Genomic DNA, 19,078 nt, shown 5'->3' with positions numbered 1-19,078 from the left:
AGATTTCTTGCGTGAGTGTCACGCCAGATGCATGAGAGTTGAAATGCCTGCTTTTTTTTTATCATATTAGCGTTTTAGATTTTCCGTATTTCGAAGTTCTATCGGTCGGTTATCGTTTTATGGGATTCATGTATGAACCAAATCAGCAAAAATAAAAATAACCAGCATTTTCTCAAAATGCACAAAAATGTTGTTTTTCTATATTATTCAGCTATGTATAAAATCATTTGTCCACAGTTACTCTTTAAATTATCAATCTTTCAGAACCTTTAACCTGGTGCACTATATGTAAGTTAGACAAGTTTCGCATATTTTATGTTCGGTGCACATGCATATGATATTCATGTCACCACACACCTCCTTACAGTTAAGTGACGACAAACTGCAAATGAGACGAGTCTCGGAAAGTGTAAAAAGAAGGGGGAGACACTCCTTGGCGGGTGCACAGGTGCGGTACGGGGCCGCATTCCGCAATGTGGTAGCGAGGCACCAGGAGACTGACGTCCGCTCTTTAGTCAACAGCCTTGGTGTTCTGCTGATATCAGGCATTTATTGCGGGTCCTTTGAACACCTGTCACGAAATGTCGATTTTCAATATACCGTTTCACATTGTCTGAATGCCTGTCTGAAGAGCTCATGTGGATTTGTGAAACATGACTTTTACGCTTAATTTGTTCATGATCCTAAGCTTAGTCTGTAGCTCGGAGACTAAGTGCTCCCCGACCACTTTTTATAAAAACTGCTGGATTAGACGCTTCCCCGGCATTTTCATCGATATCGACGAGTCCCAACGCAGAGGCGCGCAGCTTCTTAAGTTTTATCAGGAAGAAACGGCATTGAAATGCAGCCGGACCTGTTGCCTCACAAGAAACTGTAAGTTGTTTTTAAAATCTTAATCTAAAACGAAACGGCGACTGCTTAACGTCGTGGCCCATAGCGTGTTTATTAGTTATTCCGCAGAATCTGGTTATTAATAACCCACATTTAATAACCTAAATCAACAAGCAATAATGAAAATATGTATCTGTGTTATCTGTTATGAAAGGATTTACTATTTAGGCATATTGCGGTTATAGTTTAGATGGAATTGCGTAATAGTTTGATATTTAGCAAATGTGATGCTATAGTGTACAGTATAATTACCTAGGTTAAATATACATATAAAGATTGTTTGCGCAGTTGATATAGATACATTTATTTCATGTTTACACGTTACATATTTCAGTAAGCCCCATTGCACTCCCCCCCCCCCCCCCCACACACACACACACACACACACACACACACACACACACGCGCAAACAACCCTGTACTGGATAAGTAGCTCGTAGGTATGGATGAATGGGACGTAGGATTTCATACTACATTTCAAACTACATTATTACATATGTTACATCTATGATATTCAGACAGTTTTAGGTATAACATAGGGTTATAAATGAGACACTAGTGATATTGTACCAATATAATTATATAAAAATTATAAAATGGTTTTGCTAAGTATCACCAGACATGTAAATATTACTTGCCGTGTGAAACACGAAGGAACCGGCGAGTCAGAGAGGAAGCTGTGACTCTGCTTTGTTTACACTACAGTCTCCTGTAACCTGGCCATGTTCCACTATGACACCGTGCAGGAGAGTGTTAACTGCTTCCACCTGCACTGCCCCACTTTGGAGAGCTGCACCCCAAGGCACAGGGGCAATGTCATCCTCTACAACATCAGTGCAGGTGAGAACTGCTCTCACGTCGCACCGCATCTGTTCGAGCGTCATTGCTAGTCATACCAATGACTCAAATGACTTCAGGTCGGCCCCAGCTTATCATCAGGCAGCAATTAGTGATGACTCAAATGATGATGGGTCGGATCTGGATCATCGCCATGTACCAGTTACTGATGGCTCAGATAGCCAAAGATGAGCCTCTACCTATCACCATACACCAATCACCGATGACTAAAATGGCCATAGGCAGGTCCCAGCTTGTCACCAGGAACCAATCACTGATGACTCAAATGGCCATAGGGCAGACTTGGCTCATTGCCATGCACCAATCATTGATGGGCAAAGTAGGTCAATTCTAGCCTTACATCATCATGTCCCTAAGACTGACTGTAGCCATCACAGCATCACATCATTATGTACTAATCACTGACTAGTGTAACCACAGAAAGTCAGTCTTAGCCTATCATCTTCATGCACCAATCACTGACTATTTTAATCACAGAAGGTCAGTCCCAAGGGTGTAGATCTGGGTATGGACACTATGGACCACAGTTACTACTGCTAACAAAAACTAGAAGTATAAGACAATATTTTCAGAAACAAAAAAAAAAGAAGACACTAAAAATAAAATAAAACACTACAACTAAACAAAAACTATAAACATTGCTACAGAAACGAACTGAAATGAAATAAAAATGAATGTTACAATTTTTAATACCATTTAGCTAGATTAGATTCATCTTTAATTTCCATTAATAATACAGTGAACAAGTTTTGCCTGATTTGAGGAGATGGAAATTTTGACCGATAGCCGTAACAGATATTTTTGTCTAATATAACTGATACTGAGGAGGGCAAAGGGGTCGATCTGCTGGGCAGATTTAATAAAGAATTAAAAACATATAAAAACTGGTGGGCCAGTTCTTTCTTCTAAGTTGTGTTACCAACCTGTCTCATGTTTTGTGGGATTGTAAAATAAAATGCTGTGTCCCATGTTAAACCAATAGCACTGAATAAGACCACTATGTCAATCACCCCACTCTGCAAATTTGATCACGATGCATGGCTCATCAATAGCCATTTTTCCAAGTAGTCCGTGTGCTGTTAAGTTTAAAAAGTTTGTAGCACCCAAGAAATTTTAGCAGCATGCACAAAAAACTGAAGAACTCAATAAATTTCAGTGAGGTCCAAGAATGGTGCTGACAATTACTCCCTTAATAAACTTTTATAATTTCAGTTAATCATTTACTGTAGTTTTATAAAATTATTCAAAAGAGGGCACAAATCAGCCAGTTAATTTGAAGACCAAAATAAACACAAAGGGAGTCTGCGCTAATAAATACATGCTTATAAACACTATATACAGATAAGTGTACATACACAAATACATGCACACACGCTTACTCACGCTCTCTCACTTTCTTTCACCCTACACTTTGTCCCTCCAAGCACAGCGTATGCAAAACATTAGTGTGCCATTAAATTTCAGCCGCTGGAAGGTATAAAACCATTAGACCTCTGGTGTCCAATCTTCTTTATAGTGTGAGCTAATTATACAAAGAGCTAAACACTCGGGACAGTCTGGGGGGAAGTCCCCCTAGGTATATTTTGCAGATCGGGGAGGAGGAGGGGGGAGGGTCCCCCTCAATATATTAGATATTAGATTTCGTGATCAATTACAAATGCGCTGGAAATCGACCGGTTGGCTGCCACTGCCGTAAATCATTATTTTTTTAATTAGTATCCCATATAATCATTACCTCCTTCTGAGACGATGTCATCACCCAGTTCCTTCATTATGAGCAATCAATTTCATTTTTTTGATAGTTAATACTATTAGGCTGTTACAGATGGACACAAATAGTCATTTAAATATTTAGGCAAATGTTATGCCGTTTGTTGAGAATGAGCACCAGTTACTTTGTTTTGAACACTCAGTACTTGGTCGTTTAGCAGTGTGACGCATGCTTGGAATACTAGTTTTAACCTACCAAACAGTTACTAGTCAACTGAACGTAACTTTCCAAAAATAATTACAGGTAATAGTGTAATGTCATCACTCAGTCCAATTCACATATGAGCAATTTAATATTTTTCGCACACATGATTTTTAGTTGCATATTTGATTACAATGTCACAGTGTAGAGGCCTGTCTGGATCCGGCCGGAGGTAGGGGGTTGGGCGATTAGTGAATGAGCTGATATCAGCCAAAATTGACATTTCAGAAAGATATCCACCAATACTGATACGTTAACCAATATAAAGTGTATCTCTAATATTAGTACATAATATGGACTGCATATTCATGTATGATTCTCTAATGGTAAGATGCATGTAACGTTAAGTCTGTCCCAAGAAATAAAATTAGTAAAATTTAAACTGAAGCTAAAATATGTAAAAAACTAAACAGAAATATATCTTTGAAATAGAAAGAAATAAAACCACACTAAAATCATAACTATAATAACATTGGTAGAGACATGTCCCTACCAATGTTGTGGGAATACCGTGTGTTTAGGGGGGCGGGGCATTCGGGGCTGATTTAACCCCATTAGTGTTGAAACCAAACCTATGCCTATTATCATCATCATGCACCAATCAGTGTCAACCAAACCATGCTTAAAAAATGTATGACCTATCCAGTGCTTTGCATTAGACTATTATTATGCATACATTCAATAAATGAATTTGTATAATTGTAGGAGGTCATAAATCATTAATAAGACTAAATATTTGATTTTGTTCTGTGATGATTTTTTCAAACTTTTCCATTAGTTGATTCCATAACTTACATTTATTAGCTTTTGTGATGGTAGTTTCAGAATTATAACCTATTCACTTGAGCTGGACACAACCCTTGAAAGTTATAAAAATTTAAATGGTATTTTCTAAATTTAGTATAATTGAATAAAATTTTTATATAGTTGTCAGCTGGCCAAAGCAATCAACCACGGCTGACACTGCAGTTATATTGTGAGAAAGATCTGAGTGGATAGAAAATCCAGAAGACAGAGGTGGAGACTAGAGGTTCAATCCCATAAGGCTGCCCAACCCCTTCAACATGCTAACCTGATACAAGTCACAAACATGTGCTTGAAGTGTTGTTAGCTTCAAGCTTCAGAAAAGAATTGCTGTTGTCATTTCAGCTTATGGGAATGTGACACCTTGCTGATGATAAACTATTGGTTAGATGATTGCATGTGTGTGAGATGTTATACCATTCTCCAAAGCTAACCTTAGGGCTGTCGTCTAGGTGTGGACCCTGACCTGCTGGTTTTTGGGAAGTATTTCCCCTCCAATGTACGTGTGTGGCCTCACCTGTCCTCCAGGCCCAACTCCTCAGACCTCCAGGCTTCAGATAAGCGCCAGTTCAACCGGCCAGCTGTGTCTCCTGTTCAGAAACAAACCACCTTGTCCCCAAAAGGAGGAATGACCTCACCCAAGAACTCTAACAAGGTTATAACTGGTTCCTCCTTTGTTACTTTCCGACCATCGCCTGTCATGACCACCTCCACCTCTCCTGCACAAGCTTTGAGGAGCAGCTCCACCCACTCTACTCTATCCACCATGATTGCCTCCACCTCTGTCACCCCTGTTAACTCCACACCCCTATCAATCACAACTAGTTCAACCTTCATGAACTCCATTCTTCCACCAGTCACAACTAGTACTTCCTCCATTATGTCCACAATCTCTCCAATTCCAAGTTCCACCTCCACCAACTCCACATCGGCACTAATTAAAAACACGCCCACCTCTTTCAACTCCACCCAGCGACTAGCTATGCCTAATTCTACCATATTCAACTCCACATCCCCACTAATTACAAGCAAGGCCACCTCCTTCCATTCTACCCCACCATCCTCTATAAATATATACTCCTCCGTCAACTCCACAGCCCCACCAGTTACAAATAAACCCAGCTCTTTTAAGTCAAACTCACCACCAGTCATAAACGAGCCCAGCTTGCTCAACTCCACAGCCCTACCAGTTACGACTAATTCTAATTCCTTTCCCTATATCCCACCACCATTCACAGTCAAACCCACCTTGCTCAACTCCACAGCCTTACCAATTATAACCAAGCCCATTACCTTCAACTCCACCCCATCACCAGTCATAACCAGCCCTATATCTACCAAATCCATACCCCTGTCAATGAAAACCAAGCCAACCCCCATCAAATCCATATCCTCAATAATCACAACTGGGCTCAGTTCCATTAACTCCACACCCTCACCAGCAAAAGCTAGACCCATAACCGCTACACCAGCACCTCAAGTCATTATGGTCAAATCAACATCGTCTCATTCCAAAGCTCCAGCCGTCATGATAAACTCTTCCTACACCACAGACACACCCTTGAATTCCATGATTAGCCCCATTACCTCCATCACCCCACCCACTGTGGTGCTCACACCACCAACTATTAAAACACCATCATCTACTTTGGCCAGCATTGACCATGCAACCCCCACCTCCTCTCTCATGTCCAAGTCCAACTCTGCCTTGACAAGCCCCATATCCTCTCATATGACCAGATCTATACCTGTCACCTCCACATCTCCACTAAAAATAACCATCAATGTCCAAACCACTATTTTGGCCCTGTATACCAACAGCACTGGGGGTAACCATACCACCCACAGCCAGTCCTCTGCCATCCCACGGTATCCTGGCCCCCTTCTACTCCCCACAAGCACTCATGCTCATTCCCTTCCTGCTGGTCCTGCCAACATTGACAGTGGCAAACAGTATCCCAATGATACCAAAGGATATGTCAGCAGGAACCACACTGAGGTGGAGGGGGGTAGAGATAATCCCAACACAGTGACTCCAACCTGGCACATTGCAGTGAAAGCTCTCCTGGTCCCAATAGTGGTAGTCAGTGCTGTCTTACTGACCTGCTGCTGTACCACCTTGATGGCCATCAACTGGAGGGGCAAGAGAAAGGGGCATTACAGGACATCCTGGGGCAAGAAGAAGGGCTCCATGCAACTTGTCAAGTATGTGATCATCAGGGAGAGGTTTTGAGCAGGCATGTGGGTGTGGATGGTTTGAAACTAGGGACAGTGGAGGTCTTGGGGGTACTTGGAAAACATGGCAGATTTCAGGTGATTTTTTTTTCTACTGAAGAATGCAGAAGACTGCAAGAGATTAAACTGAAGGGTCTGGCAGATGTGTGATTCGCCTAGTTTGAGACACTGCAGAGGTTTGGTTTCTGGAAATGCTGCATACATAGATTCTTCACCATCTGGGACAGCAGTTGGAGTTAACTGCTCCCTTGAAGACCATCATATAAGCAGGGGTTTAAAGCTCGCCAGCCAGAGGTGACTCCAGTATTAGCCTGCATTGGCGAAGTCTCCGTTGCCACGTTTCTTACAACAGATTCATAATGAAGTTTTTTTATGAAGCAATTTTCAAAGGAATTTAAAATAACAAGAGAGCGCAAAGATTCTTAGGGTTCCCAGAGTAATATGATCTGAATGATCTTTAACTGTGGACATGATTCAGCCTAAAGGCATCATTTATAAGGAGGTCATGGTTTTATAATCTTAATGGTGTAATAATGAAGTTCCACATTTTGGAGGATGAAGCTACCATGCAGGTCACGCCAATGGAAGACCGCGGCAAATCAAGGCCAAAGATCCACAGCACTTAGCTTCACATGGGGTAGAAACAGCTTTGCCTTTATTTTTTCCTTAAACTCATCAAAATAATCGTTAAAAGTGACTTTTTGTTTTACTTTAACCTTGCTTTGATCCACTAGTTACCTCTCTAAGAATAAATGTGTATGTTTTCTACTTCTAAAAATCATGCTGGTAATATGCTGAGGTATATATACCTGTGCTTTGGAGAAATACTGACCAAAATACCATAATTATTTTGTCATTAAACAACTGATTTACATTTTTCATCTTGTTCTGGAGATTTTTTCCCATGTTTGTACTCTTTTGTTAATCATGATCTCTTTATTTTTCTGTTCAACCTTCCCTGCTGCCAATATATAATCACAGCATAAGAGCTACATTCTGAGCTTCAACTGTTACATTTCCTTGTCAGTTTCAGTGGCCAGATTATGGAAAGGCACCTGAGCAGGTCTCAAATGGACAAAGCTACTCTCAGATATGACAGCAAGGAACCAACTTGGGCAAACATTGAGCATATTTTGTGTCAGTACCCTGGTGAATAGCCTCACTCAAACAAGACCAAGGTAAGCAAATGCCCCCTCTCTGGGTGAGAGCCATCCCCATGAGTCACATCCCCCAGGGAATCAAGTTTCCACCATCAACCCCAAACTATTGGTATTTCACTCGCTGCACCGCTGAATGCATCCTTTCTTCAGGGCCCTGAGTGTGCACTGGGATTTCTCTTTGAGCTGTGAAACGACTGGGGAATAGGATGGCATCTGCCGGAGGCTTACAGCCCACATGACCAAACAATATCCGCATATGAAGAGATCCAACTCAAGCAGAGCAACTGATGTCAAACACGATTTTAATGTGTTTACAGTTTTGGCTTCAACTATTAAATCTGTTCTGAGTGAGTGGTTACTATAGGGCCCAGCAGAACCATGGAAACATATGTGAGAGAAGAGGCATCCAGTTTAATCTGATGACAAACACACCTTCGGGAACAGGCTTTCTGATCTGGACACAGATTTCTGCCCAAATCAACAGAACCAGTGCAATTATGATGTCACAATGGCACATAGCCACAAGGATTCAGTCCATCAGTCTCAGCACTTGCATCTGTTTGATGAAGGTGTCAGTGAGGCCCTCAGTCAGCCTGTTTATGCAGGAGGAGCTCAAAGCCTTAGCAGCTGTCTCACAGCCTCCCTGTACCGCAATACACCCTCCTCGCTCTCGCCCTCGTTCTTCAGATGGCTGACTGCGGCACCATATTCCCGCACCTCAGCAGAGGTGAGCAGCTCGTCCCGGTAGGGTTCTGCCCCCGCATCCGGCCGCATGCGTAGCAGAGTGTCCACCACGTTCTTCTGTGAGGAGCTGCCTTCCCATACGTATTCTTCCATGTCCTCCTCGGTCTTCTCCTGCTCCCAGGCCTCCATTTTCTGGACAGTGAAGAAGGGGTGGAAACATCGTCAGCACTCTATCAAGGCTACACCAGAACCACCAGTCAGGAAATAATGGCCATTCTCCTTTTCTTGTACCAGCCCATTATGGGCACGCCAGGAACTGCATCGTCAGCCTGTGACTGGCTGCATTTAGTTGCAAGGCTGAAAAAATAACTGTTAAATGACTGAAATAATCTGGAATACCGTGCAGTGTCCGTTCTCTTGGGGAACACCGCCCCCTGTACAGAGCTAGAGTTTCCCGGCATCAAGTGCCACACACACTGCCTCCCTGCAGCCTGCACTGCTCACCTCACAGTCCACAAAGGACCCATTGTGTGGGTCCCTTCTGCTCCCCAGACCCTGGCCCAGGGACCAACCCCTATCATGACATCTGAAGCCACTAAAACCCTTCTTCCATGGGACCTCCTTTGCTAGTCTGATGCACAGGTGATGAGAATCACCCCCCACTGACGGTTTGGATTGTCAGGTATGTCTCCACAGTGGAACAGGTGTCTGCATGGATGTGGGAGCACCACCTCCGGCTGGGTGTCTAAGCCCCGGGAGGCCAGAGAGCTGATGTTACACCTGGAAAAAGACAGCACTGATACGGCTACTTTACTTATTGAAAAAGTCACACCAAGGACTCTACTGTGCGCTCCTGGCACAAAGAATTAGTCACTTTAATTTCCTCTCTGACAAACCAATACTAATACACAACGATGGAAAATGGAAAGTAGTTCTGGTGGAGAGCGTGTAGTGCTCACCATACAAACCAACTTTAGGATGTGAGTGACATCAACATAGTCTGAAGCTCTTTCAACCCTGGGGTGAGCTTCTCTTAGGTGCTACATCTGAGTTACACATAAGAGTGACCTGTAAACTTTATGGTGTTCATGTTAGCAGTCAAACATAATCCTAAATTGCTGCAAAGTCGAGAAGACGCACTCAGGTGTAGGCTGTGTTTACTGCACTTGCACTGCCGGTCCGTGAACATTCAGCCCCCGTGAGCAAGCTGGTCTGGGCAGTTCCCAAACAGATACCCCCATGGACCCTGCTAAGTGAGAGACTGTCTTAGAGAGCGTTGTGGAGACAATTTGGGTCCCACGCTGACAAACAATGGGCTCCTTTACGGGGTCACATTACTGCTGCACGTACAGCTAACGGGCAAGCTTCTCTGGCGTGGCCAGCACCTCCCATGCCCAACGGGCTTAACCAATCAGACAAAGCCTGCCCAAGCTTATCCAAACTACAACCAATCACCAGCCTCTATCCGTCTGGTATCTACGATCACTTTGGGAGGAGGATATGTACATGTAAGCAGACCAGTTACCAACCACCGTCAGATGTGACACCGGAATCTTTGACTGGTCACCCAAAAACGTAATAAATAAATTTTTAAAAAATTATTAACAAAATAAAATAAACAATATAGCTGTGATGACAACATGCTCAGTGAAACATCATAACGTGATTTAATTACGGGTCTTTTCTCATCAGTCTGGCTATATATGGAGATACTGAGGGGTTCTGCTTGCACTACAGACCGAGAAGAACCTGAGGCAGCTGTCTTTCACACAGGGTCTCCTCATGCTCCAAGCCTGGCAATACAGCGTACCACCACAAGGGGGTCAAGGTGACTTACAGAAAAATTAGCCATTTGTAAATCTTGTTTGACCGTTTTTAAGCAAATCAAATGATTTATATTTTATTAAAAAAAACTCACATTTTATTTCTAAACTGAGTGTTTTATAGTTGTGTAACGCTGCTTTTAATTTGTTAAATTAGCTAAATTCATGCATCCGAACAGAATACACCTCCATACATTATTGTTTTTATTTTCCATTTTTATTTAATGCAATTTAATGTAATTTAATGAGCGTCAAGCTCTGAGTTCAGTTAGTAATAGAGAAATTCTCTTTTGTCTCGGTTCCTGATTGCAATGAAAAACAATATCCCAGCTCATTCAGTGTTATTCCAGCATAGAGCCAGGGGATGGTGGAGTAAAAAGCAGAGGAGATGCCAACAGACCAAAGAGCCACTGGTCTGAGGGGGGCTCTCACACCTGCTCGCCGGGGCACGTGACCTCCTAAAGAATGGAGGGCAAACGGCACTCTGCTGAAAAGTTTATGAGAGAGCTGGGGGGGTGATGAAAACATGGCCCCTTCACTGCGGGAGACCACTTAATGCTCACTGTGCCCCTCAACAAGGGGCAGCCCCCTGTATCAGGTGTCCCCCGCCCCAGGGCTAAGACAAAGGACTAGATGGACGGGGGCATGTGATCCCTGCTTGGGGGGGGGGGGTTAGTGGGTAATGAGGACATTGTGACATACAGTACTGTGTTGGCAGATAAAGAAAATGATGTTTACATAATTTTCATGCTGATGTAAAACTATGATTTTCTATCTGTGAATATGCATCAGCTCAGCCATTTCAAATCTCTCCTAAATTCAACGCAGGAACCATCCAATACACCCTATTTGCTGACTTTACTGACCACTAATGTTTGGCTAATCAATACTAATTAAGTTATAGAGCAGAGGGTGAAATATAATGGCTGGGGTGCCCCTGAGGTGGTTTGGGAACTTGCCAGATTTTCTTCTAGAAATCAGCAAATTTCAGAACAGTAATTTACCATATATGGGGATTGAAATAAGTCATACTGGTCCTAGGCCACAGCCCTGAAAAGGTGGGACTCACCCAGGACTCATGGTATAAGGCGGTCAGGAGGTACATTGCGTAGTCTCTGTTCTGCCTCTTCAATGGACACCTGGGTAGGGAACACAGGACGTAAATGCTGACTAACGCCGTCTAATAATGCAGCCATTGACGGTCAGGATGAGCCACTGACGTACAGTCAGTCGTAAACCAACCACCAACGTAGAGATGGTGCGAAGCATCCGCAAGCACAGCATACCTGTCTGCCGTGAGGGTCAAGGTGTCCGTCTCCCTGCAGTACCGGGGCCCAGCCAGCTTCACCAGCTTCCTCCTTGCGTGCATATCCAGATTTAGGCACAACAGCTTCACCTGGCGAGAAGCCCAGAACCAATCACAGCAACTCAGCACCCCCCAGTTCAAACATCACACCCAGTCTTGGCAGGAAACTGCAGCATTAATGGTCTCACTGGTTTGTCCAATTTAATAATAAATTTAATAGAAAATGACCAACAGTCCCTGTACTTCAGCTTCTGTTATCTCAAGTCATCTCTGCCAAAGCCAAATGCATGAATTCCCATAATCTGACACGTTCCGGGGATTTTGTTTACAGCAACATCCCAGTACAGGGTGTCTCTAGCCAGTCTCTGATTGAGAACAGCAGAAGATCATCACACACATGTTTTTTTTTCCTTTTTAAATCCACGTTCCCACATCCCAAGGAGGCACTGGTTACGTGCCATCCTCTGATTTTCATCCCACCCTAATTGGCCAAACAAGCTGACCCAAAAAGCCCATGATCCAGGTGAATTACACAGAAAACACACAACAGAGACACACTTCAGAAGCAGACTAGCTTCACTCATCCACACTGACTATCAGGAATCACGCTTTTACTGCTCAGGATTCCTACTTATCCAGTTTCAATATAAAAAATCCCATACTTTTCCATACCACATAGGATAAGGGTCAGAGTGTGCTGAGACCCATTTCCTCTTGCTTTCCATACTGCCCCTCCCACCACCACTTTAATACACAGTTATGACTGGCTAAAGCAGTGCTTCTGACAGGGTCACGACCCCCACACTAGTGTCAGGACGGCAGTTGGCCAAACTCAATACATCACAACCTGAGCTGGAACATCAAATCTCTGGAGAAAACCAGAACAAATTCCTTTAAGCATTCAGAACAGAGCAAAAATGTACCATTTAATACGAACAAAAAGATAGGATGTGGTGTTTATTGCTTTGCAGACTCCAAAATGACAAACGAAACATCTTATGATCATGCACTACAAAACATCCACCAATCACTCCCCCCTGGCCCATCCATCCACCCGCACCTTGAGCCTGACCACCCGGCTGGTAGGGTTCCTCAGAGACGGTCCAGCAAACACAAAGTCCTTGGTCTCCACCTGGATGGGAAAATGCTCCTCACACTTGACGTCCGAGTCCAAGGTGGATGGCCACTCTGTGCAGAACTCTGCCATGCAGGGTAACACAGATCTGATGTCACAAGTCCTGTCATCAACCACCATACTCTTCAGTTAAAGCTGTAGTCATACTTAACTAAAGGTCTCTCGTGAACCTGGTCAGAGCCAAGGGGGGGGAGGCGTTCGCCACAATCAAGTTGATCCCATCCCACCGCTTGGTGAATTTTATCATTGGCAAAATCTTATCGGCAAGTTTTCAAAATACTATGGAAAGTCACCTGAGCGTTGCACTGGGAAACACTGTCAAAATACCACATACCGCAGTATAATCTCTACATGTGACCAAGCCTACCTGGTCATTAAAATGACTGGCCCAATCTTAGTTCCATCTTAACTTTCGTATTTTATAATGTTGCATTTCAGAATAAGAGATATGATGATAGAATTAATTACAGCACATTTGGAAATAAATGCATTCATTTTCAGAACATCACTGGAACGCCACAGATGTCAGGCACACTCATACTCACGCTTTAAAGCTTCACAGTGCTTCTTTATCGCAGGTGGAGTTATGTGCAGGAAGTTGGGAATCTGAAAGAGACATTTGTCACATCAGTCGCACATCACTGAGCTCCTAAAAACAGACCACCACACCAGTCCTGTGGGGGCAGGACTGCTAAGATGCTTCTAACTGTATCCTAAACCATTTCTGACAAAGCAGAAAATTGTTTTCAATAACCCTAGAACTTGCATAAGGTTTTTTATCATAGCCCAATGGAAATCTGATCTGCACACTTCCTGTGGATCATAGTACCGAACACTAAGAGTATGGCACTTTCCCAGATCTTTTGTCAGAGATCAAATATAAACGTAAAGGGGGTCTCCAAAGCCTGACCACAGCAGTAAAGCTTAAAGTAACAGAGCACTGAGTGCCAGCTGGAAGTTGCTGTATGAAGGACTGTTGCTCAGGAATCTCCTGATTAACTACAGATATTCCATCTGCAGCTTCTTCATCATAATTGCTGTCTCTTATGGAAGTGGACTTAAGTGACCAAATGGAATGTCAGCAGCCATAAATAAATTTTGAGCAAATGCACGTTTTGGGAAAGATGACCCAATAACATGTAACTGTGAGAACAGCAGAGGTCTCCAGAACAAGATTTTGTTTTGATTTGGTTGGTTGGTTGATTGAAACCAAAATCTTAGTTTGGATTTTTTACCTTATAGATCTGAACTAACCATCTCTAGAAAACAAATGACAACTCTAATCACTACTGTCAAAACACCTAAACACACAAAACAAACAAGGACTGCTTATTGGCCAGCTTAGAGTAGCCTCTAATGGTCATTATCTCACACATTGATTCCACCCTTCAAAAGTGTAAGTGAAATATGAAGAGGGCATACCAAGCTGGTAGGGTTAACTAGCCTCCCCAATGGTTTAAGGTACATTCAGCTAAAATATTAAACTAGAGCCAAGTCTGTGGTATGTTACATATCCAGCAAAACACAAACATGGAGAAGGTATTTCCAGAACTCGTCCAAATCTTATTTTCCCTAGCTATCAGAAACAGATTTTCTGATATAGAAATGTTTTAAAAACAGATAATACAAGAATCGCTTTTAACTTTATTAAAATAGTTTAACCTGATGCCAGTATAAGATGCCTAGACGCTAGCACACTGACCCCATCCTGCTAAAGAGTCTTCAAACCTTTATAAGCTCCAAATTGCCTTCCTTGGCCGGGTGAACCCCCCTCTCCACCGGATAGCCCATGCGGACAGGGAGGGGCACGGAGCCTGGCCTGAAGGCGGCCGCAGTCGGATACACGCTGCTCCAGTCCTGGTCTGCGGACATTTTCTCATATCGCGGCGGTCCACTCTGAAAAAAAGTCCACGGATTTTGAAAGATAAGAATGTCACATTTACAACGGTGACTATACCGCACGGTATTTATTTAGTACAGCCAGATTAGTTGATCGGTCTCCATAGTCAAGGTTATCACAATGCTAAGACGTTTAAAACATGGAGTGCACTGAGCACGCTGCCACACTACGGCCCTTTTAAAAACCCGGCATTTGTACCTCCCTCCTCGGTTTTCTGTTTGGGGCCCCCCTCCTTCCAGCTGAACGTGGATTTCCAGCTGTGGAGGCGCCTTAAAATGCAACAAAAATGTCATGCATTCGTAACATATCGAAACTGACTGCACTTCCGATACACCCGATTTATGTGAAATACCAGACTGTATGTATAATATAAAATGATTTTCAATATCATTCCCTCTCGCGGTGACCTAGAAGCTCGCCACACTTGTCGTCTTGATTAAATTGCATTTCTGAATACTTCAATTAATAATAATCAAGCTACTTACCCGCCGAATCTGCGAACCCTCTTCGCATTGGAATTAATATTATAGCCCCTAAATGTTGATTTATTCTGTTTAAGGACATTGCCGCCGTACACAGCTCCAGGGCAGCCATAACTGGAATAAGTCAAACGCGTACGGCAACCTGAAAGGCACAAATGTAGTAAAAGCTACGCTCACTTCTATATGCACAACGCCACCTGCTGGTAGATGTTAAGTAAGTTCATGAATTGCTGCAATTCTTCAAAACATACAGTACTTCCATCCAGGGGCGTAAATTACAGGGGGTGGGGGTTGTAACCCCCCCCCCCCAATAATCAAAACCAGTGAATACAACCCCTCAATAATCACCCCAAATAGGTGGAGACCTGACCCCCCTCCATGTTCAAACCAAAGTTACCCCCTTGCAGCTATCCGTCAGTCCATCCATTCAGCCATCCAACCTCCAATCGATTATTGCGGAAAAAGTCAAATGATACATGCTATTGAAACATTATAAGCAGAAATATAAACAAAAATGATTTAGCTTAATAGTAAAAAGTATAGTTTTTAAAATGTATATTTTGCATTTTATAACTCTTTTCTCAGAAACTTTAAGCGGTGGTACAAAGTATTCTTCAGTCTCAGGTCCCTGTAGTATTGTAATTACCACAGCTGTCAACCCCTTAACTCATGTGAGGTATTGCTACATGAATGCATTGAGCACGATTAAATGTCAGTCATTCACCGCGTAATTTGAAAGGATCTGTCCACACGTGTGAGGTGTGCTGCTTCGCGGTAGGGTTTTACACAGCGGGGAAGAGGGCTGTCACACAAGCTCCAGCGTGAAAGACATTTGGCACGGGGACCCCGTAGTCCGCCTGATAAAGTTCATATTGCCGAAGTCTCATTTCGCTCTCCAAGGTACAATACTGGGTTACTCGGCACTCAGCACGTTGCAGTTACCAGTAAAAGGTAAATCATGTTTAGCTATTATCATTTTTAATTGTAGAAGCATGCATTAAAAACTGTTTTCTTAATGTAATTTTGATGTCCCTTAATCCGGGTCGATAATGAGATATTTTATTTGTAAAATGCAAGTGTATAAATTAAGATGTGTGAAACGACGAACCTCGTGGGATCAGGGTTTTCATTGTTTTTGGACGCGTGTTGAATAATTTTTCTATTCTTTCTTTGCATTATTTTCAGTGTAATATAATTTGAAAATCTTGTATTATAGATTTGAATTTGAATAAAAATATATTTGAAATCTGAACAGAAATATATTTGAAATAGATTCTGGGTGTATTTAGAACTGGCTAATATTATTGTTACTACTAGCTACTGGGCCTATTACAAATACTACTAATACTAGGCCTACTAGGCTACTACTACTACTACTACTACTAATAATAATAATAATAATAATAATAATAACAACAACAACAATAAAACAACAACAACAACAATAATAAAACAACAACAACAACAACAATACAATCTACAAAAAATTCACAGCGTAAATGAATGTACGAATGAATTACCTGATTATATATCCAACTGAAACCCAATACATTTGTACCTCGGTATTCTGTCGGACAAAGATTAGAAGTAATTTACCATGGTCCATTTAGTGTAAGACAAAGGAGCATGTCAGCCTTCGGACAGAAACTGTGGGTGAATGTATTCGCCACTTCGCGGTTGAGACCAGCATGCACTTAATGGGAAAGCAGCTCCTGTTTCGTTTGGGCTCTTCAGTGAAAGCCTCATGAATAATACCCGCAACAACAATTTAATAATAGGGGTTGATCTGACATGAATACCTTATTGGTCTTATTCAACTAGGATGCTGGGGGTACGCAAGCTATGCTGCTGCGCGGCGGGAGTAGCATCCAGAAGTCGTACTAGGCGGAATTGGCACGCAGAAAAAAAAATTGATGTTGCTCACAGGAAACGGGAACCCAATGAACTAAATTTGGACTTACAGTCCTCTTCATTTGTATGTCTGAAAGTTCGTATGTTGAAAGTTCGCAAGTAGAGGAGCGTCTGTACTCATTTGCAATCATTTACATCTTCTGACCCTTCAACTGACAGTTGCCATTGTCGAATGGGGGGCAGTGATGATATCTTTTCCAACCACAGGGATAAGGGCAGTGGGATGCTAGTCCATCACTATAATATAATCCATCTATCCATTTTCCAAACCGCTTATATAGTATAGTATAGTATAGTATAGTACAGTACCGGGTCGCAGGGAGTACAATAATATAATATAATATAATATAATATAATATAATATAATATAATATAATATAATATAATATAATATAATAATAATAATAATAATAATAATAGTAGCACTGGCAGGGCACATGTCCCGGCCTGCCCCACATGCAATTGTAAATAGCCCTTGTTGTATTGTTTTTGTTCATAATGTAAATGGTTGCATTTCTCTATTTTTGTGCGTGTGTTTGCCCATGTCTTGTGTGTACCCGGTCCGATCCTCGCGTGTATTTAGCTTATGTATATCTAGATGAATTGTGTTCATCTTTCAATTTGGCATCTGACAACCTTATGTTTCCCATCTGTGTATTTGGTTTGGTGCTGGTTGGGTGCCTGTTGTAGTCTTTTTAAGGACTGCTAATAAAGAGTGTGTTTTCCCCGGCAAGCAAGTCTCCATGTCTCTCTCTGCTCTCGTGTTGCCTCGGTCCGCCCGGCGCCACATTGGTGTCAGAAATGGGATCCCGGAAGCGATCCCATTGGCAGAGCTGGAGTGGGTGCTGATTACCATCATCCGAAAAGCTTGCTCCAGCTTGGTGGACCTCAAGGAGGCAAAGAAGCGACAGCAACCTACAAGAGACGTGAAGCTCATCTGCTGGTGCTGCAGGAGAGAAAGGCACTGGGCTTGCCAATGCCTGGAAGCTCGCACCAGAGCCTCCGGTAGAAGAGCAGGGGACGCTGGGGAAAGAGAGGCCCCCTCTGCTCTATCCAGGAGGCACTGGACCCACACACCATGCCCCGAAGCCTCTCCTGCCTACCCGCCAAAACCTCAGCGAAGACGAAGTCGGCGATCGAGGAGGATGGGCACCACAGTCGACTCCAGCTGCTCACCGGCCATCAAGAGCTCCCTGCTCAACAGTGACGAGAAGCTGCAGCATGACTCTGGCTGCAAGCACAACCAGCAGAGGCAGTGGGCAGGGTACAGAAAGAGGCGTGCCGCAGCTGGAAGGCCCAGCAAGTTTGCCGCGAGCTTGACGAGCAGCGGGAGCAGGACCATGAAGACCGGGAGCGGCTGCAGCAGTCCTTGGAGCAGGAGCGGCAGGGAGCTGGAGCGGCAAGAGCAGGAGCAGCTGAGCAGTAATTTAGCCAGCTTGGAGAAGGAGCGCGACCGCCAGAAGTACCTGGCCAAGGCAGTGGAGGCGGTGCTGTGTGGTCACTAGACGGTGCTGCTCGGCCAGGAGGAGACATGTCGCAGATTGGAGGCCCAGCTGGCAGAGAAATACTGCGGGCTACAGGAGGCGGAGGTCACACTGCGTGGCTGGGAGGAGCTGTGCCGTGCTCTGGAGTCCCAGCAAGCCACTTTGCGAGCTGCTGGAGTGGGAACTGCTATGTAGGGTCGCCCAACCGTGCAAGCAGGAGGCCCCACAACAGCAGGGCCCTCCTAAGCAGTGTAGGAAGAAAGACTGGGGTCAGGAAGGGGCCACACCGACCAGAAGTCTCCACCAGCCCCTTTCGCTGGCTGTCGCCGGAGAAGGGAGCCTGACTGTGGGAGTTGCTGGGTGTGGACCCCCTGGAAGCTGTATTGGGTCCCCTCAAGGTGCAAAAGAGGAAGGGTTGGTGCTGGAGGGAATC

At 43.6% G+C, this 19,078-nt stretch overlaps 2 protein-coding genes across 2 annotated transcripts; one reads left to right on the top strand and one right to left on the bottom strand.

Annotated features, from left to right (window-relative positions):
* The first annotated feature begins 513 nt into the window (after window positions 1–513).
* Window positions 514–7,639, top strand: LOC125738426 (uncharacterized). Its single transcript, XM_049007342.1, has 3 exons — window positions 514–873; window positions 1,597–1,731; window positions 4,978–7,639. Exons 1-3 carry the CDS (start codon window positions 654–656, stop codon window positions 6,756–6,758), a joined length of 2,136 nt encoding a protein of 711 aa, XP_048863299.1. The 5' UTR covers window positions 514–653; the 3' UTR covers window positions 6,759–7,639.
* Window positions 7,640–8,205: 566 nt separating this feature from the next.
* mrps35 (mitochondrial ribosomal protein S35) lies at window positions 8,206–15,412 on the bottom strand. The gene is made up of 8 exons (XM_049007344.1): window positions 15,254–15,412; window positions 14,967–15,037; window positions 14,597–14,764; window positions 13,414–13,474; window positions 12,794–12,933; window positions 11,714–11,823; window positions 11,497–11,566; window positions 8,206–8,796 (listed from the first exon to the last, which is right to left on the bottom strand). Exons 1-8 carry the CDS (start codon window positions 15,360–15,362, stop codon window positions 8,533–8,535), a joined length of 993 nt encoding a protein of 330 aa, XP_048863301.1. The 5' UTR covers window positions 15,363–15,412; the 3' UTR covers window positions 8,206–8,532.
* Between the last annotated feature and the right edge of the window lie 3,666 nt (window positions 15,413–19,078).

Source organism: Brienomyrus brachyistius, chromosome 3 (assembly GCF_023856365.1).
Source record: "Brienomyrus brachyistius isolate T26 chromosome 3, BBRACH_0.4, whole genome shotgun sequence".
Taxonomy (NCBI): Eukaryota; Metazoa; Chordata; class Actinopteri; order Osteoglossiformes; family Mormyridae; genus Brienomyrus; species Brienomyrus brachyistius.
Note: the sequence above shows the minus strand (reverse complement) of the source record. Positions and strands in the feature narration are given on the sequence as shown.